A 24,114-nucleotide genomic window follows, 5' to 3' on the forward strand; every position below is an offset into this window, starting at 1 on the left:
GTTTAATGTTATTACAATTTTTAATATTGGTGAATTGTGCAACTAACAAAGGATGATGAGTACAAAAGCACTGCTTCAATTAAAAAGATTGGGGTTTTATTAAGGTGCCCAATTGTGTAATCACACCAAAGAAAGAGGTAAGCAACTCCTAGTCAACAGAAAAAGTTGGCAAGAGGAGAAGGGAAATACATTGTTCATATGGCAATGAGTGATTGAAGAGTCATGCATGTTAAAATGACAGGTAGAAATATACAATGTATATTAATGGCTCATTGATTTGCAGTGTCAAGGAGTACGGGTCATGAGTGCAATCCTAGCTCTGTTGACTTCCAAGCTCAAAATTCTCACGTGTTTTCACCCCAACTCTCTTCCATTTGCACTCTGCTAGGTCTCACATTCTATCCTTTCCAAGACAACCAGATCATAAAGTACACAAAACAAGTGTTTGGATAAGTCCAGTGAGACAAAGCGCAGACTACACGACCTCAAAACATCTTCTCTACAAACTAGCATGGAGCGCTTGAGAATGCCTTTACCACAGGGCACAGTACTTTCTTAAAAAGAAACCAACAAACCAATAAACCATTTTTCCTGCACCTGTAATAACCTTACACCATTTTCTGCTCTCTATAATAAAAATAACCACATAGGGCAGAAAAATCAACTGTGGTTCTCTACTCTGTGACAATTCAGTTTACAAGCTAAAGAAGTTGAACTCAGTGTTGCACAGAACCCATCACAGAACATTCATTTCAATAAGATTCATGCTGCTGTCCCAGAGCAGCAACAAATGGGAACTGCATCCCTGCTGCAAGGCAACCAGGCAACCGCGCTCTGCAGTGTGCTGTAGTCCCTACCTCACTCAAGCCAGAGGACAAAACAGAGCGTACTGGCTCTCTTCCAGCTGCAAAACAGGCAGAACAATGGGAGTACACCCATATCTCACCCTCTTACCTGCAGAATTTAGCCCAGCTGCAGATTTGTTTTAAAAGACTCACGAGCTGGGAACAACGCCCAGATCCCTGTGGTTTATGCACAGCTAATCTCAGACTATGTCTTGCTCCCACTACAGCAGATTGCACAGAAGCAGAACCAGTACACTACACTACAATTAGGGTCTCTAGTTAGCTTTAAAGGACTTAAGGCCGGGTAATATCCCTGAGTCCTGTAATTCTCAGAGGCTAACACTCTGAAGTCCTCGCTTTGGAAATAGGAATACTTTGACATCAAGTATGCAGTTTTTCCCTCTTTGGCTTATTTTTTTCTTTCCATGGCAAATGATACAGACTGTGTCATCATATTTTAGGTATAAGATGAGGCATTTACTTTGATTTCTGAGAGAAGTACTTTTCAGAAAAGAATGATTGAGAAAAAGAACATCTTACTCTGTATATAAACCTACATAACGAAACTTCATATACATCTAACCCTTCTTTCCCCTTTTTTCAAGAGTAATTCAACTTTTAAGTGTGATTCAACAAGCACAGGGAATTTTAGAAATCATTTTACATTATCACAAACATCTTGAAAAGCTGGACATCCCCGGGCTGTAAGTGGACTCGGTCAGTTTTGGTCCCTGGTTTAATGAGTGGGACCATTAGAGAGAATCAGCACAGTCTTAGTTAAGTACCAGGTGGAAAGAGCAATTATTCAAACACCTATCTATTCAGTGTAGCTAATCACTAGTACTATACCTCATCCAGTTGGCCACCACTGCTTTGTCAGTTAAGTCTTTTGACATTCAGATTTCCAAAAATGAGGTTAGTGGCCTTAGTAAAAAGAAGCTAATAACTTTTGTCAGCAAGTTTGTAGAATGCTCTTGACAGCAATAAGTAGTATTGCAAGAAGAAAAAAAGCAGCAGAGCCAAGCCTAAGTCAACATGTAGCTACCAAGCAGCACAAAACACTAGAGCAGATTGCTACTGGAATATTCTTGAATCTGTTTTCAAGATGGATAGGTAAACGTGTGTCACATGTGGAAGACCAAGGAAGCTTCTCCAGCTCACTTCTTTCTCATGAAAAAGACAACCTCCGAAGTGCTGCTTGTGAACTGCAGTTCAGTTGCTGACTATCTGCATTGCATCAGTGGTCACACAAGCACAGTGCTGCAGCTTACCCCTCCTTTTGGGAAGTGGGCTATGATCACATCTCAGAGCAGACTTACGGGATTTCATGTCCCTAACTGTAATTGTAGAGCAGAGCTACTTTTATCTAGGAATGAAGTTATGTCAACATTCCTTTCTCTATAGGATGGTATAGTTTTCACCAGCTAGTTGAAGCTAGACTGATGTTTCTCACGCCAAGCAGAAAGGTACTCTTTCCCCAAAGTTACTAAAGTCACAGATCTGTTGACTACCTACCATGAATGGTATTCCAGCTTTAGCTCCACACCACAGGAACAGCCTTTGATACCGTTATATGTTCTTTAACATTTGCAGAGTGAGTGCCATCGTCTCAGGGTTCTTAGTGCTCACTGTTAGTAATACAAAACTACATTGTGGAAGAGCATCACAGCAAGCCTGTAACACCAGTTCAGTTAGTATAGTCAAATCCCTGCTTCTCAGAAAGCATGAGATACCCCACGCTCAAGGTCAAGAGTGACAAAACATTTGAAGTGCATTTTCACTTTTATTTCAAAACTTTAGACAAGTTACTTTAGTATATAAATTTGATTTTTTCCTTTTACAGAATATAAAGATAATTCCCTCATTACTTCAGTATAAAGTGTTTTACAAGCTTGAAGACAATTGCATAAGTGTTTCTCACACAGGATATCAGAAATAAAGCAGTCTTTCTACAGACATTCAGACAGATGACTACCTCAAAAACAGCATAGCAGTTTAGTCAAATACAGGTGAACGCGTGACACTACAATTGTGAAAGTTCAAGTAAGGCCAAGTCAGTAAACATTGTTAAGTCATTGCAAATAATAGTGGAAAGGTTTGTGAGATGTTGCAGGGGGTGGATGGATGGTCTCATAGTATAATACTCTTAAATGAAGGATTCAGAGCGAGTTAGCTAGAAGACAAGTGAGTTCTTAAATGCTATAAAGCATATGCAAAGACCAAGCAGTGTACTGGTGTTACTGGAGACTTCGTGCCTGTTCATCCTCAGCATGCTAAGACAAACTATAACCTCTTAAAACCAAGCCTAAGAACCACTAATGTTTAAGAAGACGGTTTTAGAATTCAAGTATGTCTTATTTTGGATGGTGTGTAGTTTTTGTCTATTACTTCATCTTGTAAGAACATGTGAAGACAGCGCTCATTCTGTGCCAGTGGGTGGCCTGCAACCCTGGAGAGGAAAAAAACAAGCATTAGTGTCAACCAATCGAGCCTACTTGCAGCTAGCCAGGAGACTGAGGTTTTGTACCAGTAACCTATTGTTCTGCACTTAGGCATGAATCCCACCTTCAGTTCCCTGCTGGCAACTAGAATGATGTCTAGCAGCAAGATTCGTCATGCTCCCCCAGATGAAGTTAGTTCATAGGAACTGTGAGCTACCTCTGATCATTTGGAAGTATGTTATGTCATCATCTACCACCTGCAATTGATGGTATTTTCCAAGTGCCATCCTAACATTAGGGAATCTGGAGTTAAGGAAGGCAAATGGATTTTTTTTTTTTACAGGTCTTGACACCTGTGCCACAGGACCCTCTTCTAAAGGCTGCTTATCCACTCAGTTCTCATCCCACTGAGCAGCAGTTCACCCCGGTAGAGCTGAAGCCTTATTCCACCAGGGGGTGCAAAGGCCTTCTGAAGGCTCCAGCACTGCTCCAGGCAGTGACTCTGCTCCATCAGTGCTCCTCTCCTGCAGGGAAGCCAGAGGGTTCTGTTCACTGCATGTGTCTTAGCTATCTAACACAGTAGACAGAGTTCATCGGCTCTAGGAGAGACCAGTATCTGTACTGTAGGTTTTGTTTCACACATAAACTGAGACACCATCCTTTTAACAGGAAAGGGGCTGAAATTGAATTAGGAGACACACTCAAACTTGGAAGTAAACCACAAGGTATTGCATTCAAACCCTTAAAATACCATGCTCACTCTTGTGTTGGTAAAAATCCAAGGGAATCAGATACCCGAAAGTTGATCACGAACATGAAACTTACGAGCATGAAAACGTAAAGCAGTTTGGTTTAAAAAAGTTACATCCAGTTTGGTCAATCAAGAGAGACTTCTGACTTTAGGAGAAAAAGTCCCCCATCCTCCCTAGGGCTGCTTGTGTCAGCCTTATGGCCTCCATATCTGTCAGAACATTTCTACTCTTAACAGAAGTGATCTAGTTGAACACATGTAATACACAGTAAGCTCCAGTGGTTCACCACCAGTACTTCCAAGAACTTCTGTGCATCTTCTCCAAATTCATCTATCAGTGTTTATTTCACCACAGGACATATTCACTTGTCATTGAGGGTGACCTGTAATGAGGAAGCTAAGCTCTCCTATTCAGTATTGATGATTATTTCAAGTGCAGTTATAAAACTTATCAATCTTGTTGGTTCTAGTAAATGGCCAGTAGTCTTAAGCACTAGTTCACAAGGATGATAGTCTAGAATAACTAGTTAGAGTTTCTTACCCTCATCAGACTGAAGTTGCTGGCCTTGAACTTCAAGGGAAAGATATATAGGAGAGGAGGATGAGGAAGCAGCATATTTCTTCTCCCTTTCAGGAAGGCTTGGAAATTGGTGGCTGAATTGCAAGATTAGATCTGATCCCAGATTCAACTGGAATACCTTGCTCTGCATTGACTTTCCCTCAATATTTTTCACAAAGATGACCCTTACAAGTAGCAGCTGCTACTTCAAGAATTTTCATCTATCTCAAAGTCAGGTTCAGGCAGACAACAATGTTGAGACACAGCCATCCCTTGAATGTCACTGTACGTAGTACGATGGTGGTGCCAGCAAGCTGGCCCAAGACAGCTGACTCAAATAAGGTCTACTGTCTTGATTTAGATCTTATATCTAGAGAGGCAAAGCTTCTCAATAACATCCATCTCAGCACTACTGGATATCAAGAATTGGCATTGGTGCACTAAGATTTTTTTTTTTGTTACAGTGATATAAATTATCTGAGGAATTGTAGTTCTAGAAACAAAGACCAGCATTGAGAGTGCAATAATGTGAATGTACTATGCAAATGACCTTCAGGTCTAATTTACTAGTACCCAGAGTACTTGGTAGAAGCCTTAAGGCTTCTATGTGGTTCAAATCTTTAGTAATATTTGCTTACTGAGTTGGTCATGGCATTAGAATAAATTGATGAGGTTGAATAGTTACGAGTAGTGCCTGAAAAGTCCTATTCCAGCTGTACTCAAGTCTGCCACTACATCAACAGCTACATTAACGATCTGCATTTATGTTTCAAAGGAGGAAAAATTAACCAAGAAGTGTTACACTTTCACAAAATCAATTTATTACTTGCTGTAGTACTGAACAAGTGATGCCCATAAACTGACCACTTCATTTCTGTCAGCTATACTGAGTTTTTCAGAGAGTCAAGGCAAGATGACTGTTTCAGCTGCTTCAGAACACAAACAGCCCTCTTGCACACATGTTGCTAGGCTTGGCATACAAAAGTTTGCACTTCTTCACCATTTAAGATAAGAGTCCCAAGCCTGCATGGACAAAAGTTGTACTTTACAGTCATGACTGTCTTGATCTTACAGCATTAAAAAAACCAAACAAGTTCCATTTTACTACTGGACGCCTTGGAAGTTCATTCCGCTTGTCTTTGAATAGCACAAAGAACAGTCTGAAGCATTTTACCTGCTGAGAATCATTAGCAATACCTCTAAATTGAGCTACCAAGCAACTATGTGAAGAAAAACCGAAGAGATTTCATATGGTCACACTTACTTGCACAATACAGAGAGTTTTAGTAAACTAGTCCCTTGCAGCTCCAAGACACATGCCTGAACTGACCAACAGTAGCTGACAAGTACATTCTCTTAAGTTCATGTGTAACTCACAGGCATCCTCTGTTAAACAGCATAACTGTTGAACAAGATTAGAATGCTAGCGGAACTGACAAGCTTGAACTTTTAAAGGGAGCAATCTCAAATCCAGTTGGTCTGAACAGCGTTGACTGTAGAGACCAAAAGAGCTGATTAACTGACAGCATTCCTTCTTACCCACAGCTTGGATCCACATTGTTAAAGAGATTAAACCAGCTACTCAGGTTCATGTACAGACAGCTGTTAGTAGTGTCAGATGGCAGAAATGGAATCATAACACTTTGCTACTATAATTTCTGCTCACCTTTTGAAAGGCAGTGACAAAACCCAAAGTGTCTATTTTGAACTATGCATGGCTACCTAGAGTAGTGTTTTTACATCTTCAGAAAGATTCTCATGATGACTAGAGAAAATATGCATAATTACACAAGCTGATAATACCTCACATCTGCTATCAAAGTAAACTGCTGTAACCCCATTGTAAGCTCCATTGTTCATACAGTGGAGGATACCCTTTCAGAAATTATAAAGTAGAACTATTTTGAATGCTGTCATTTTAGTAGCAATTTGCATAAATTAACAACAACACTAACAGTCATTTCAGCTGTTCAGGTAAGCATTAAGATATCCAAACTAAACACTGGATGAGCAGTGTTAGTATGTCCTACTGCAAGATTATGTGAAAGTTAATATTCTGAACCTAGTGCAGTTACCAGAGTTAGAGGATTAGTAGCTTTAATGCAATTTTCCAGAGCAGAGCTCTGGGTTTGTCTCTAGATAACTAGAGCCAACACTTACTTGTTTATGAACTGTTCAAGAGCCTGCTTCCTTTCCTCTATAAAGGAATCATCAAATATACCATCATCTCCTCGGAAGGGAAGCTGACGGAGAAGTGCTTTTCCTGGTAGAGGTGGTACCACAACCTGAAAGATTTACAGAAGTGTCCTTAAGTGCAGCCTATAAGCAAGTTCATACACCTGTCCCACCTCTTCCTCCTAGAGGACTCAACTCATCAATCACATCCCTAATAAAGTAATAAAATATGAGCAGAGAAGACCAGTATCTGTCCAAAGAGGTAAGATGAATTCAAGTAGTTTAACTCTGAATTAACTTGAAACCATTAAAACAGCCTCTAGCATTGTAAAACTGAGGCTTGATAAAAAGACTGACACACTGGTTTATTTCTGGACATTTTCAACCACAGTATCTGCTCCATATGATATATGCTTTATAACATGGCAATAACATTTCAGCATCATTACTCTTTGTACGAAGACTTGTATTTACCTTTCACTTTACTCACCTTGCTTTCTCTTTCTAGTTCATTCCTCAGCCATTCAAAGTCACTATATCTTCTTCTGACTGTAGATTCTTTCAATTTGAATATAGGTAGATTTGTCTGAAAACAAGAACACAAGTTGTTGATTAGGCAGATTAGAAGTTTTGATAACCAGAAGAACCAAGCTGTTAAGTTACACATTACTTCCATTTAGGCAACAACAACAGTATTGAGAAACACCCAAGACACAGAAATATAAATAAAGCTCTAAGCTACATGAGTAAGCTGTACCTCAAACTGCGTAACTGTGAGCCTCATTTATATGGCATCCTTCTCACGGGTATTTTGTCATCTATCACCTAGCAGAATATCTGATTTGCAGGTCACTTGAGATAGTTCTAAGGTTGCACAAGCAACTCTGTTAGGAGCTGTATCCCCAGTATGTACAAAATTGGAGGTGGGGAGGGAAGGGGGAAGAAAGTCTTCTTAATCCACACAGGTTTCTCTTATTGCATTGAAGGGTGCGTTTCAGATACCAGCACAGGACATGAACCAAGCATCCTGTACTTTTCTACTCTCTGATAAATCACGGCCACCAACATCTTTAGAAGCAAAACCAGTAAGTCCTACAGTGAATTCATCTAGGACAGATGAAGATTTGACAGCACAAGCTGCCAAGTTTGGGTAGCTCCAAAGAAGCCAACAAGGCTGAGACGCAATACAACATTCAGTGCTGAAGAGATCAGACTATTTGACTAAAAAGTTAAACTAAGTAGAGCGTGATTATGGACATTAGGGAGAACTTTGCTGAACAAGGCTAGGAGCCAGCACCCAACCCTAACACCCCTGAAAGAGACATCAAATGGAGCAAGGTTTTAGTGCTGCACAAGACCATGTTACATATACAAGCACCCTGATACAAGTCCTTACACTAACTTGTGGGAGAGCCTGTATTACTTCTGTTCATTCTTGGGTGCAGTGTAATCCCACTGTTGCAATCCAACTTGCATGTTATTTTAAAAGTAGACATTGGGAGAGTCCTCTCTTAATGACAGCCCCAGAATGAAAAGTTCCAAGACCATATTCTGAAATTTAGTGTCATCAGCAAACTGGCTAGAACATTACAAAAACATGCCTAGGAGTTATGACTTCCTACAAGTAAGACCATGAGGCTGTAATTGCCATGCACAACCACAAGCAACAAAATAAAGCCTACTGTTGTCAGACTGCATATTCACTAATAGTCTTAGTATGCCTTTAAAGAGTCTTGAGGAGCACCCTTGGAAGCTGATGTTCACATGGGACTAGAGTTACCCCCCAGTCTTCCTGTTGACAGATGCACAGTAGTCATTCTCTGCTAGTGCCTTTTTACTTTTTGTTGTTTTGTTGTTTTATTTTTTATCTCGTAAACCATCTCACTCAGGATCTGATCACAGTTTGAGTGGATATCCCTATACAATAACTTTCATAGGATGTTATGCTTAAGCTATCACTGGGCAATAATTTTGGCCACTCAAAACAGGTTTAATTGCAGCTTTAATTCCTGCACTAGGCAGACCTGTCACTATGGGTTGTTGTATTGCTGCCAGCCAATAACAAGTTTCTGGCTGTCACAGTTCAAAAGTACCTGAGAAGTTGGTTGTGCACTTTCACATTATGCAAGTTAGTCCAAAATTTACAAGTGATAAAGTACAGAACAGTATTTTGTTATGCAATGTTATTGATAAATGTTTAAAAGTATTCAAGTTCTCTTTCCCAGGTAAAATATTGTTGATCGGGCAAGACACTAATAATAAAATTGTATTTAAGAGTAATGCCAAAATTCAGGATTTGTAAATAAACACTCTTGTCTTGAGGGTAAGAATACTCTACTCAAGAGTGAATACAGGTCTCCCAGAGTACAGGAAGGAGATTTCCTGGAGTTAAGTACTGGAATATTTTCCTCTGCTTTCAGCTATTGGCTTTTTAACCAAATTCACCCTTACACATTACATCAACTCTTTGTCAGTGTTTCAGGTAGAAAAAGTCCTTTACAATATTTAACAAATATGTTCTCACCTGCAGAAAATACTCCTTTCTCCTCTCAAGTTACTTACAAGAGGGATTAGGACTGGATAAAAGCAATTAAGAAACAATGAGTTCCCAGGTCTTCAGGAACTCTTTTCATGCTTCTAGGCATGAAGTCTATAAAGTTAATCTCTAAACAACATATCAGGCTTACAGGTACAATGTGGTGGTAGAAGTGCCAATTGAGCTCACTTTACCTTCTACACTCCCTTTTGAACTTTTGACATGCTAGCCCAGCTAGCAAGCTGGAGGAAAGGACAGAGTCCTTTGTTTTCCTTTTGAGCTGAAAAATCTTCTCCAATCTTGATCATAAGCATCAGAAATGTTCAGACTGAAAAGTATGTCAAAAGGCATTCATTAAATTAAGTGTCTTACAAGTCACATTTTGTCAACTATATGCTAAAGTACATATGCCCTGTCCTCTGGTCTGGATATGAAATTGAGCTATCTGTTGAGATCAATTTCTAAACCTCATGTTTAGGATCTATTTAAAAAAGCAATTTGAGAGTCCTGTTTTATACTGCTTAACCCACTTACATCTTAGGTCCCCTGACGCTATATTCACACCTGAAGTTACTATATGGCCCTTTCTCAGTAAGGATTATTACCCTTCAGTAGGAAGGGTTTCTGCATGTACTACTGCCTTCATCTACCATGGAGAGATAGTTTTCATTAAGCAAAGACAGCTCCTGAAGTATGGACAAGAATTTGGTAGAAGGAGACAATCCTGAAGTGTCAACAGAAAGTGTCACTTCAAGATCATGCAGGATATCAAAAATCTTATGCTCTGCTTCATATTTTATGTTGAGAGCTATCCTTGTTTAGTCACTAAGGTGCCAATAGCTATTCAGAGCACTGCTAGTGCCTTGTTTGCCTGCTAGAACAGAGACAAGAGTGAGGCACAAAACTTGAAGTCAGCCTGATTTTATTTTTACAAGCATTTCTGCCCATGCTCATTCAGCATTATAGTGTTGGCTTTCTGGCCTGCTGACCTGCAAAGTCTACTATCATGAAACTCATGACCCAGTTTGGCACAGCCCCCGGAGCATAGCTCATTCCTCTGATAAATTCAGCAGAATTACAGCAGCAGTTGCTTCTTCTGCAGTGTAATAATCACATCATTTGGGGAAAAAAAAAAATTAAAGAACTTCCTAGTCCAAAATCATGTCTCTTAGCAGTTTGAATGCAAGCCCTCAACCTGAAAGGATTATGCATCACCCAAGATATTAGACAACTAAAACTCACTAGTCAGAATTGCAGATAAAGCACCACTGCAGAAGGACGAATAAACCAGCTCCGCAGAAATCGCACACAGCCCAAAATCCTAAGCCACAGAAAGATGTTAAGATGAGACAGATTCTGTGTAGCACTGTCTCTCTATTAGACTACATGTAGACACCATTAGGCTTTCTCTTACTACTGTCAAACTAACAGTCTGTATTCTGCTGGAGGAGTTAATGGCCAAGCCAGCACATTGCAATAGACACTGTCAAAACGGGTGCCAAGTTACATTACATAGTTAAACAACTGATGACAAAGCCAGACCCCTAAGTCACTCCTACATTTTTCCACTTAGATGCCAAAAAGTTTCTACAGCCATTTGGTTCAACAAACTAGTAGTGGGAAGCACTGATTTCTTGCTAATAGACTTCAGGGCAAAACCTGTATTCACAGTGAGCATGTTTCTTCAGCTACCTTTATGTTATTATAACATATTCAACTTTGAGTCCAATTCCAAGCTCAGGAGGCTCCCAATTCACCTCAGAAGCAAATGACAATCCTAGGACAGTAGTTTGGATAACCAGGTAACAGTCTTCTAGCTGTTACTACAGTCAATCTCCAAGCTAGACAGTTAGAAGTCTAGAAATTGTTTCTATATACAAGTGAGGAGACTTTCACAAACAAAATTTGATTAATTTCCTCATCTGCCAACATAACACACACCAGCAGCACTGCATTGCCCATGCTCCTAACAGACCAAGAATAAAGCTTCTCTGTTGCCACAGCACCTACTTTGATGTCATCTTTTCAAGTAGCTTATGGTAGCCTTGCAAGAACTCTATTTCCATTAAAATAGAGCAAAAGAAAGCACACAGCTCACTTTTGATAGAAGCTTGTGGCTTTGACTCTCAGAAGCTAAATTCAAGCATCTTACTGTCTCTTCATACAAGCTGTAATCTTTGTCAAGAGACTACACCCTTTGACTACATTTACAGACAGTCAAAGGGAGCTCTGGGGTATTACAGTAAATAGCATTCAGGCTGGATAAAAAAGTATTATGATTTCCTTAACACAAGAGCCTGCTGTCCTTTAGAGCAAGAAACTGCCTTCAGCAGTTTCTGTTATTGCAGAAACCTTGCCACTGGTTTGTTTCCTTCCTGACTCAACATAAGTAGCTACCTATTTCCTACACTTACAAAAAGTAAAAAAAAAAAAAGGAAAACATGCTCTAAACTTCAGTTTCTAGAAGTTTAGATTTTTGCTGGGTACCTTACTGAAGGAAAGCTTCTTTCCCACTGCAAAATGTCAGACAAGACATTGTTATTTTTCTAAGTTTCAGTCCTTTTGTCTAAACCTTTCCTTTTCTCCACTAGGTGTCCAGGTCTACTGAAGGTACATTATATTGAAAAAAATATAAAGTCAATAGAACACTGAAAAATCTGACTATATGTACACTTAAGTTTTAAACAACGTTGACTTAAACTATTCCAAGAACTATAGAGCTTCCCACTACGCAGTAATGAGATACAGAGCTAGGATGTTTTCCACCTTAAAAACAAGGCAGTAAAATCCTAATAGCCATGCAAGAGGGACTATCAGTCTTTAGACAAGAGTTAACTTTTACCAAGTCCAGTGCCTTGAGCTCAGAGTTGCTCTCTGAAAATGAGCATAGGCATGTCTAGGTTTTTGCCAAAAAGCATCTATCATCACCTGATCAAGTTCAACAACATCAATTCAAACAACTGAATTATGGTGAGCCGTGGTCAAAAGGCTCAAAGCAGAGTAAGTCGAGAAAAACAGATTATTCAGTGACTCTTTATTCTTCAGGTTCCGTGCTCAGAAGCCAAAGGTAAAAACAGGAGCTGACTTTAAGAAGGACTTGGGCAATGCATTTTATAACACCCAAACGGAATTAGTAATTCTAAATAATTATTTCACAGGGTTGGCAAGCCAAAGCCTCTTTTGAAATATCAAATACTCATTTGAAAGAGAAGGGATTGCTACTTTTACACAACCACAAGGTATAACGGCCATATGCTCTGATTTGGCCTACTGTAATGTTCCCATTCATTCCTCAATGAGAATGACTGAAGTGGGATCACATTAAGTTGACACTTCAGCATCATTAGCTGACATCTGCCAGCTACAGCCAAACAGGGATGAAAAAAATTCAGTGAATTGCTGTAATTGATCATTTTTTATCAGGAACAAAAGCTTTACTGTGCTTTGTGAGCTAGAGACAGTCCAGTATCCCTATACTTCAACCATGCAAGAAAAGGGAGGTAAGCAACTAGTATAGAATAGATCTATTAAGTAGCAGAAATTTCTCTTAATATTTCCAGTTTTACTGGAGCAGTAACATTCACATTCTTAAGTAGCCACTAAAAGCTGCAGAAAGGCTTCTGACTCCTTTAGCTCATTAATTTGTAGAATATCCTAATGCTTAGAAGGTGCTGCAGCTTAGGCCCATGGAAATAATCTTGGAAGCTTTTTTCCCATGTACAGAGGTGGCTTTAAACCATTTAATGTGCAGCTTCATTTTGTTCTGGATTTTAGAGTAAAGCTGCTATACACGAATTAATAGTTACACTTTCAAGGTGGGCTTTGTGGCCAATACAAACTCTACTGTCATATGGGAGAACCTTCTGGGGCATACAGAAGTTTTGAATTGGATTCTCAAGAAACAGCCACAGAAGGAACACTTCATGGACCCGTTTTCAGTTGGTAAAACACTTGTTTTAATACTTTGACTAGAAGGTTAGGGTTTTTTCATCCTTTTCACATTAAAAGTTACAGCAACAATAGCAACTTCAGACCCCTCACTCAGTGCTATAGCCTCACAGGGCATTTGGATTATGTACTTGGTTAAATAGCCTCCAGTAGTGCAACTGGCATTGCATTACCAAGTGAAAAAACTTTAAATAAAATACTTCCCTTACCGATAGAAGACATAAATGATGCAGCACAGATTTATTACCCCAGATGAAAAGCAGCAGAGACCTGACTGCTCTAAAGTTCAAGCTTACACTTTTTCAGCAAGCCATCTAAAAATAAACATGTATCAAAACTCTCTGGCATCACATGCCTACCTGGATCACAGCCATCTGTCCTACAAAGATTAGTCATTTTCTCATTTGATTTGGTCTCTTCTACACTGTACTAGAGTGTAATCTTACTACAATGCAATCAAGATCCACACTGTGTGCGCTGAAATAAAAGGATTTCAAGTCACTAATAAGAAGCACTGTTCAGAGACTTGGTTATTTTATTTACACAGTAACACAGAGCAATGCAAAACTAGTTCAGTACCTTTGGACCAGGCTCTTGAACCTAATTTAATCACAAACCTCTACAGAAAAAACAGCTGCTCAAAGCAAATATAGCAATAGACTTGTAAATCAACTCTCCTTGCTTTGGAAGTTTCTTTCATCTAAGCCATTTCACTTCTCTATCTCCCTAGTCAGTGTCCTTGGAAGTTCTTAGCCTTTCAGCTATCCTTTTCTGAACTACTGCTTGAAGGAGCAGTTAATGTTTGTAAATGTGCCCTATCTGGGCTGTAGAACAGAAAAACAAAGTCACCTGAATCACTGCATTTTTATTCTTTTTAAGAGGAGTCTGAAAATATCTAACTGGTAGCAGTGTCTAGAAAAGGGCATTAAAAGCATAATTTACTCCAGTTAGAGAAGATTTGTGGTGTTATGTAAGATTTCCAGTAGTAAAGAAATAAAGAATTACTGCAGATTATGCATCCCTAAACACATCCACACTGAGTCAGTGTTTAGTCATTACTCCACCACAAGCTTCAGCTGTGAAACTCTACAGTGCTGAAGTCAACCACGTCAAAGGCAGATTTGATTCTTCTCATGGTGGGGGAATCTGCATCTTCAAACCCTGCCAAACACATGAAGGACAGGAGATTTGGTACCGTTCAAGGACAGACCGTTTCAAAGACACATTCAGCAGATAAAGAGCACCACTTTGCAACACATAGCATAAGACAAGTGCTTTCTGAGCAAGTTATACTTCCAGTTCATTTACTGTCTTACTCCGACTTGATTTGATCGCGGCAGTGAGACTCAAATTAGTCACTCAATTCACACTACTATAAATATGCTGAAATGCAAATATTGTATCCAAGCTAAGTCTTGAAAAAATGGGTTAAGAGGAGAACAGACTTTCAAAAGTGTCTCAAGTTCAGCAGTACTTGGATATACTTCCCCAATCCTTTGAAACCAATACTATTCTTAACACTGCAGGCACTTCACAGCCTGTGTGTTCATTTCCTTCCCCACACTGGACCTACAGAGTCAAGTACCTCTGCAGGTCTACAGAAGTCTTTCTGCAGGAGACACAGGAAAGGTGACTGCTGCCTTAAAGAGCATTGGTGCCACTCAAGTGATCCATTTCACAACATCTGAAAGCACAGCAGCAAGACAGCACCTTTCTACACCTTAAGACAAGCCACTGCACTAGAGAACCTCGAAAAGCTAAGGTATACCTTAGTGCTGAGTTTAATAATACTGATTAGAGGCAACAGGCCATTGAACATTAAAGAACAGAACTAAGAAGACAAAGGCTATTAGTCTGACTTTGGTTTGACCCAAAAAAATTCTTTAACTACTTGGACTAATAGCTCCTGTAACAGGTGTTTTGTTTGAGTTCTGTCAGTTTGAATACCAACAACTTCCCTGCAAGTTCTCACTAACCATAAACAGATAATTTAATCTTTTAGCCTAGGTGACAAACCCAACCAAAATGGGCAGCACAGAAGCCACTTTTACTTCTACAGAAACAGTAACAGATGAAATAGCATTAACAAAAGGGATGTTTCCCCAGATGTAGCAAGTTCCTGGATACCCATACGCTCTGTTGACAGTATTCTAACCAGTGTGTTTACCTCCTATGGCACTGCCACTACAGTGGGTGTATGGCTCTGACGTGTGTCACCAGTTGCTGGATCAGAGTTAGCTTGTAAAGCTTAAGTCTTGTCTCCTTAAAGGATTTAACAGCTGAAGCTATTGCAGAGAATCTGTTGAGCAAAGACCTTCCTTTTGACCCACTTATCAAGAAAACTATGTCTCAACTACAGCAGAAGACAAATGATACCTGGAACTGGACTGGGGACTAAAGACATGCTGTAGGACGATAATATGACAACTGCCATTTGTTCTACGTTTCTTTCCTGGAATTCAGGGAGAGGACTGACTTAGAGCACACAAATAGTAACAGGTATTTGCATGCCCTCACTGAAGAGTGTTGACGTGCACAAGCCCACCCTGACAAGGTTTAAGTAGGAGGGAACAGCTAGTAAAGACTTATGAGAAACAGCAGGGAAGAGTATTTACACCGAGAATTTACCTGTTGGTTCACACCTTTCCTCAAGAGGTAAGGGCAGTGAAGTAGTTTGCAGTATTACTTTAGCAGGCAGTCTAGCTGATAATGTTAATTTGAAATACTGTCACCATACTGTGATCATTTAGATAGCTTTAGATAACTTTAGATGAGATCAGTACTTTAACAAGTTTATTTCACTACAAAAAGCACTTGGAACTTTATACCCTACTGCATTATCTCCGTTTTGGCTCACCCTAAGCCATCACACACAAAGGACACTTTAGAATGGTACAAACTCACTGCCTAATTCTACTGACAGAAAACAAATTCTCAAGTACCCCATCAAAACCACGACCCACTCAGATTTGCCATTTCAGCACTGCCAAGATGGCATTTTCTATCACCATTCCTGAGCAAGACATTTGACTTTTATTGCTGGGCTGCACTGTGGTGGCACACTGCCACATTGTATGCCTTACAGTGGTTGCTACAGTGGAAAGCTTTCTGTCATCACCTTATTCAGCTTGCCAAGAACAGACTGTTATTTAATGTAAGTTCAGGCTCAGAAAGTCAATACTTTGGCCAAGTGTCCATCTGTGAAGTATGCTGCCCAGTTAGAAGTGCTGTATAGGGTCTACCTGCAGCAATCCTCTTAAGAGACCTTAAATCCTTGTCAAAGCACCATGCATTTACCAAAATTCACAGCAACTCTTCACAAAGACATTCGCTGTGAAAAACCTTCCTAAGTACCAACATACTATTGACTTGCTTTTGCAGTTGTGTACTGTCAAGGAGTCTACCCAAAACTTCAGAGTTTCCCATTAGGTGTTCCAACTTCCACCAGAAGCTGATGAGTACAGCAATAGAAGAACTAAAGCATGAGGTTGTTCCACTTGTTGCTTCAGCTGCACTACCAGTAGAAAGCTTACCAGTAAAAGCTTTGGAGAAACTCTGCAGTATTTCACACATGTACTTTTTGCAAGACACTAATTAACAGATATCAGTTCAAGAGTCTGCTAGCAAGCTCAGTCTTTCAAACAAAAAGAAAAAAAAAAAGTTAAGCTTTTAGATTCAGACAAAGATAGAATTACGCTTGGACAGAGTTTGTAAACACCGCGACAATGGTACAAGTCTACTTGCCTCAACAAAAACTTGAATCTCAGTGTCCTCTCTCACAATATTTCTGGCTCAGCATGATCTCCAGCCATAACATGAAGCTGCTTTCTCCAGAATCTGGCAGCAGTTAAGCCTTCCATTTCTGCACACTTAACATTTTAATGTTGGTGTTAGTTGAAGACACAGCTTTCCAGACATGACACAGGTAACTCACACCATCTTCTCAGGTTTGTTCTATTTCCACTACTGGCACTGCTGGGGTAAACTGTTAATGTCAGCTGCTTACTTTCTTACTTTCTATGACCACAAGCACTTGTCAAAGACAGAGGCCAGCTGGTGGCTGTTGCCTGCCACACTCCGAGAAGCAGCTTATAGTACTAGGCCTACCTTTTATAAATACAATACCACAGCAATTCAAGCTTGAATTCTTCTTCCATGCTGAAACTTGCATATAAGCAACATGGTCCGTGTTCTGCTGAGAAGCAGTTAATTGATACAAGTTTAGACAGTGAACATAATTCTGCATGTCTTGTATTAGCTGCTCTGTAGCCTTCCAGCACACAGAGACATAATATTCAATTTTACAGCTCATGATAGCCATGAACTACGTGTACAGCACTATGTGTACACCAGTGCACAAGTGGAAAGGGAATGATCCTGTATTATAAGAGACAGTCCTGTACACAGGCATGCACAGATGCAAGCAAGGAGGGTGGAGGATACAATGTTTACATAGTAGTCAGACTGGGAGGAAGAACAGAGGAAGGTCACAGCACTATCACAGCGTATGTTTGTCCAAATCACTTCTTGGTCTTCATTACAACAGGAATCCAGAATTTTCTATCCCAAACAGCATATAGGCTAAAACTAATCTGTCTCAAAACCTGTTTTTCTGCTTTCCTTTCTGATGAAGAACTTCAGTTGAGGATTTTTAAAAAATTATTGTGGGTTTTTTTTTAATCACAGGAAATTTGTTCTCATTCCCAAGGCCACATCATGGCTAAGTCCCTTTTGTATCATCTTCCCTGGATCCAGCAATTCCAAATGCTCAGTCTCATGGAAAGAAACGTCATCAGGAACTTAAGGTGCAAACACATTCCAGCAAGGTAGAATTACATCTTTCTGCTAAGTGGACTGCTCGTGTTCTGATAAGGTCAGTGTAATGCAACACAAGTCTGCAAGTTCTAGTTTGTCCTCAAACAGAGGCTGAACACAGGCTACAAGAGTGTTAGCTTATTCTCCCTGCCCCACTGACACATCCTGAAACACAAGAATGGCTACTGAACATGACAATTTATAAGCATTTGAAATAAAGTATCCTTCCTAGTAGCTTTAGATCTCAGCTGATTTTGCTTTTTTAAGTAAGGTTACATTAAGCTGGGAACTTAGACCTTTAAAACCAGAAAATCCACACAAGGTTAAGTCTTGTTTAAAGAATTTTAGTGACCAAGGCAGCAGCCCTCAGCTGAAGCCCTCCCTGCTCTGAAGGCATATGTAAAACCTCCTATTTCAGAGAATGTGTGCAGGGAGTCAGTGAAGCTTTCCCCTTTATTAGTGACTTTAATAACTGACCTGTTTCAATCAGCTTTAGACTCAACCACAAACAAACAAACAAACAAACAAACAAAATTATAAGAGGTCATCTTTCTCAACCCAACTTATCCCTGGCAATGTAGACCAAAAAGGGTTCCCTACCTCAAGTTCCTACCAGCCACAGGTAAGAACTATGTTGCAGATATTGCATTTTGTTTGTCCACTGCTCTGGGCTCTGTTTATGAAAGACCAGGGAACACAGTAATGACTTCACATAGCTTTTCTCAAGCTCGAGACTACTAGCCTTTGGGGCAAGTCAGTGCACACAGCCCCTCCAGCTAGGAAGGAGCCTAGTGCTACTAAGAAAAAGTAGTTGATAGTGGCACATAGCAAGAAACAGCCCAATTTATCAGGCACTAAAATTTTATTTCAGGTACAAAAGAAACCAGGAAGCCCTGCCCCATACACATGTACCTCATCACTTCAGCTGGCTTTGATCTAGCACATGTGCCCACTAAACTTATTTACACATTCTCTATGTATCTTTTGAGACCATTGGAATCCTGAACTTGACCTCCTTCTCAGGCTAGATCCACCCATATTGCTCCACCTCAGACAGCTCAGAGTTTGCCCTCCTCTATTTACCCGAAGATAGACAAGCAGTTGCTCACACGGTATCTCAGTCTAAGGACAACCTGTGCACAGCAGAGCCGAGAGAGCAGTTGTCCTATGGTTATCTGAACCGAGCTGCATCGCCTTAGCTCCCAGCAGCCCGTCAGAAAGTAAGGAGCCCCGGGCCGAGGATGGAGAGTCCACTGCGGCTCTGCCACCGCCCCCCCAGCGCCGCTCCTGCAGCAGGCGCGACACGGGTCCTGAAGGACACGGCGGAGGGAGCCCGTCACCGCCCCCGGCCAGCCCCGGGTGACAGGAGGGCCCGACACCGCCACCCCCGCGACCGGGCCGGGGCTGCCTCACCTTGACGCGGATCTCGTAGGTGGTGAAGCGGCCGCGGCCCACCCCCACCGTCTGCGGGTTGCCCACGTCGATCTCCAGGAAGTTGCTGGGGGGCCCGTAGGCGTCGTTCAGGTTCTGGGGCTTGCTGATCAGCCGTCGGGTGTCCGCGATCGTCTCGGCCATGGCGGAGCGGGCGCCTTTCCCACCCTGAGCGACAGACCGAGCCCCGAACACCGCTCCGCCCGCCCGCCCCGCGGCCAGCTGACTGCCCGGCAACGCGCACCCGCACCCACGGCCCGCGCGCAAGGCACGCTGGGCAGTGTAGTCCTCAGGGGCCGCGCCTCTCGCTTACACCCGCCGCGACCTCCCGCCTTCTGAACTACAGATCCCGGCGGGCGCTGGAGGCGAGGCGCGCGGACCGGGGGAGCTGGTTTGTCGGGCCCGCCCGCCCGTCGGGCGCGAGTGGCCGGGCGCGGGCCGTGGGGCTGAGGGGAGAGGGCGCAGCTTCCCCGCCTTGGGGGGGGGCGAGGAGACTGCGTAAGAAATGCGGTATGGGCAACGCGTTAGGCATAAGGAATCAGGCAGGCGCGAACGTAGGCTGCAGGAGATGCCCACCAAAAGCTTTGTGTTGAAAACAAAGTCTTAAGTTACAGACCCAAGCTGCAATCAAGGTGAACAGCGTTGTCTGTAGTAGCCTTAAATCTTTTAAGGCTTACTGCATTTTTACAAGAGATACACATTTAATAATAAAGCCAAGGGGCCCAGATTTTATATCCTCAAAGACTAAGAGTTTGTTCCCATTTCATTCGTAAAGGGTAGGAAAGGAAAACTGTGTTTACAGAATAATTAAAAATTTTAAAAAAGTATTTTAATAACTTGAGAGAGAAAGGAAAAAAGAGAATGAGAGAAAGGCAGAAACGAAGCTGATAGACTTGTTCCCTTCCGTGACATAAGGTCTTTATTTCTTCGGTATCTGATCAAGCAGCTGGTGTGTTACGATAAAAGAAATGTTGCCCAAAGTAGTGGAATGTTTGATGCACCCAGAACATCAGTGAACAGAAATTTTATTAATCTGCCAATATTTCAAATTACTCCACCATCTTGGAGGGCTTCCAGAATTTTTTACTATCTTTTAACAGTAACCTTCCAACGATTACATACATATATAATTTTCCTTCCTTCTTTCCTTCTTCCTGCCTACCTGCCTTCCAAAAGAGTTCTAGTGATGCTCATTACTATCCAGGTAGAATGAGACTGTAGCCTAGCTAAAAAAAAAAACCAACAAAAAACTAGTGATATTTTTTCCAAAAATCTGTGTAGGCAGCAGCTAAAATGGCAAGCTGCCCACAGATCACATTCGAGAGACTCAAAGTTAACATCTGGCAAGTTTAGTTAGCAGTTGTCTATGTTAATAAAAAGATAATCAGAAAGCAGAGATGAACTCAAGATACAAAAATAGCCCATCACCATAACCAGTATGCCGTAGGTGGTTTGCTTGGTAACTTTTCTGTGAATTTCCTTGTCATCACTCCTTCATTATTAGTTCTCTGCCTTACAGTGCACCTTCCTTACTTCCTTTCTTTCCACTAATAGCTGCCAACTATTCACTTTATAATTATAAACAGAAATTAAGCTGACAAGAGTTTTACAAAGCGAGAGTGAAAGGGAGCCTTACCTAAATTATACTTGTTATTAGACCAGTCTTGCAGCAAGGCAAGAAAAAACTCATTAATTCTACTGAGATCACATATACATGCATCTGGATAAGCTTTTGTTTGTTACACAACCTATCCTGCCACATCTAATTGAAAATGTGACAATGCAGCAGAGCACTGCTGTTGTGTTTACTATAATGTATTGTCTGCCTCCTGGCCAAGCCTTGTTTCATTATCTGTTCCAAAGCAACAAAAAGATATCCAGTACCATACATTTGGAAAGAGTAAGGCCTAAGTTGAATTCTTTTCTCACAGCATACCATCTGAGCACTACTATTCTGTCTACTTTTTCTAACAGGGATAATTGGCGGTGGAGAGCCATGTGGAGGCAAGCTACAGGGATCATGAGACTGGACTTAAGCTCTCTGTAGTTGTTTCTTCTTGCTAGAAAGGTTCTTTTCTCAGGATGAAAGTGAGCATGAAAAGAAAGTTTTAATTCTGTCTCTGACATGAACTTTGGGCCAGATTTCAAATCTGGAGGGAGAGAGGTCAGCTGTGTTTGTAGGTCCAAAGATTAGATGCAAGAAACCAAGCATTTATATACTCACAGATTTGTTACTACACATTGTTTATTCAACTATGACACAGATTTTCTGGCAGAACATTAATATGGATACCATAGTCTCATAGCATAAACCCATATAAGCAGTTATGAATGGATGCCTACTTCTTGAATTTTGTAAAGTAATACCTCTCCAGTAGTTTTTTGTTTATGTCTTTGTTTTTTTAAAAGAAAAAGTCACATTTAATTGGAAAGGAAACCAAATCTCTCCATTATCCAGTTAGGACTCTTCAGCATTTCTGACAAGTGCCTAGGTTAACACATTTTAAACATCACAGGCATATTTTGTCTTGTGGGGAATGCTGACTCAGGATAAGGCAAAACTCACAGGGCATTGAAGTAATTGTGCAATGCCTTATGTGGAAAAATTACTTCCTGATCCCTGCAGTAGCTGCCAGTGCTTTGAAACATGGTGTTTGAATATCTGCATTGTGTACTTGCATGCCAGATAATAATATTAAGCTTCTAAATATAATTTGTAATATCCACATTTATATATACACATATATACATATATTGTGGACTCCTGTTCTGAGAGACGCTAAGTAGTGCCTGTGTAGCTGAAAGACTGTGCAGTGAATTTCTAACACATTGAGCTGTTAGAGCTATTAGAAGTAAGCTATGAAGTGATAGTGAAAATGGCTGTAAATCCATAATCTTGGGAATATTTATGCAGATTTATTAACCTGAGGCTTTATAAGCAATGTAGATTATTAACAGCATATTTGATTGACTCAAAATAGATGAAGTTAATATCAAGTTTACCCTAAAGTGTTTTGACATAATCCCAGGAAAGTGACTTTTGATGGAAACTGTGTTGATGAAAACTAGCCACAAGATTCATTTTCATAGAGTAGGCTGAATGGTCAGTTCTATATCAAAAGTGCATTTGTATTTGGGAGCCAAAGATGTGTCCCATGGTGGGAATATCTTGGAGTCTTGTAGGCAGGTAAACTCAGCCCTCCTTCTGCAGAAACTCAGAAAGGGTCTGGCAGAGACCCAAACACCCTTGGACACATCTGTCCCCATAAGGTTCAACACATCCAGATTTCTAAAAGCAGTGCAGTTTATACCACTAGAGGCCAGAGACTTCTGGAGTGGTTTGATTATACTCCTGATTTATATTTCTCTTCTAGACCACCTATACTTTTGGCTAGCTGGCAGATTAATAATGCAGTTGAACAAGTGCTAATTTAATTTCTGCACGGTTGCAATGTCACATTTTTGAAGGTGAGCAAAGGCATAGGTACAAGTGTACCACAGAATGGACCTGTATCTGGCCCAGGACATTAACATGGTAGTCTACAGAAGTGTACTTGAAAGTCCTGTTCATTTAGGTTAACACCAAAACTTCATTTTGCCAAGCGCTTACAGCCAACGGACAATGAGTTCCCGGAGTGTGCAATCCACTGCACGGTGGCATGTCAGGGTTTGCCCGTGTATAGAAGGCTCATAGCATTGCAGAGGGTTTATCCACTTAGGTAGAAGATGTCAGAATAGAACCAAATGGGAAGTTTTTCTATGCTGTCTTGCATAACAAGGTTAAGAAAAAACCAGTGGCAATTTAAATAAATCAGATGTTTTTGCTGAAGATTATACTGTCATTTTCTCCAATTATCTTGACATTTCACCCATTCATATTGTGATCTGAGTTAATAATGGAAGAAAACCCAGCTCTTGTTGCCTTGTTTATTCTTTGTTCTCAAGGAGATAAGCTGTTTATAAAGATAACTTATTTGTTATTTAAATCATTTTTACTGAAGTTGTTTGTTTCCTTGTTTGAGTTTCTAAATATATTGCAACAATTGTGATGCATCTCTGAGACGTCTATTCAATGCACTATGATTTGTACTGGAATTCGTTCCTAAATGGGCACAGGTGTTGATAGCTATAATATGCTACAATGAGTCAAAACCAATAAATGCCCAATAAAGGAAAGATGAAAGAAAATGCACTGAAAACAGCACTTTTAAAATGTGATTAAAAAGCACTTTAGTTCACTACTTAATTAGGTATATTGCGCTGAAGATGTGTCTGCAGCAACTACGTATTTTAAAACAGCTGAACATATTAGAGCATAACTTCAGTCACTTAATATTTTCAAGATCATAAACATTATTTTTAGAATTAGCAATACTATTCAGGATATAATCAACTTTTGTTTGCAAGGTATTCTATAGTGCCTTAAAGCAACATTTTCCAATACATTTGTAAAAAAAAAAAAAAAGTTAATTGGTAGCCTAGGAAAATTACTTACTTGCCTTCTAATGTTGCACAGAAATTTAATGCTAGAATAAGACATAGGAATTCTGACATTGCAAAACTAAGCATTTCCTTTGTGCTTCTATCAGGAGCAGACATTTTGTTATCCATTT

General features: G+C 40.4%; 1 protein-coding gene across 2 annotated transcripts; it reads right to left on the minus strand.

The window, feature by feature from the left end:
- Positions 1-74: 74 nt before the first annotated feature.
- On the minus strand, positions 75-19,746 carry SNX3 (sorting nexin 3). 2 transcript variants are annotated; one of them, XM_027631454.1, is made up of 4 exons: positions 19,484-19,746; positions 7,262-7,357; positions 6,757-6,881; positions 75-3,294 (listed from the first exon to the last, which is right to left on the minus strand). In XM_027631454.1, the coding sequence occupies exons 1-4, from the start codon at positions 19,643-19,645 to the stop codon at positions 3,189-3,191; spliced, it is 489 nt and encodes a 162-aa protein (XP_027487255.1). In that variant the 5' UTR covers positions 19,646-19,746; the 3' UTR covers positions 75-3,188. The 2 variants fall into 2 exon arrangements, with proteins under 2 accessions (XP_027487255.1, XP_027487262.1); XM_027631461.1 differs by lacking the exon at positions 75-3,294 and adding an exon at positions 5,395-5,619 and having other exon boundaries at positions 19,484-19,736.
- Between the last annotated feature and the right edge of the window lie 4,368 nt (positions 19,747-24,114).

Source organism: Corapipo altera, unplaced genomic scaffold (genome assembly GCF_003945725.1).
Source record: "Corapipo altera isolate COAL_440 unplaced genomic scaffold, ASM394572v1 2b, whole genome shotgun sequence".
Classification (NCBI taxonomy): Eukaryota; Metazoa; Chordata; class Aves; order Passeriformes; family Pipridae; genus Corapipo; species Corapipo altera.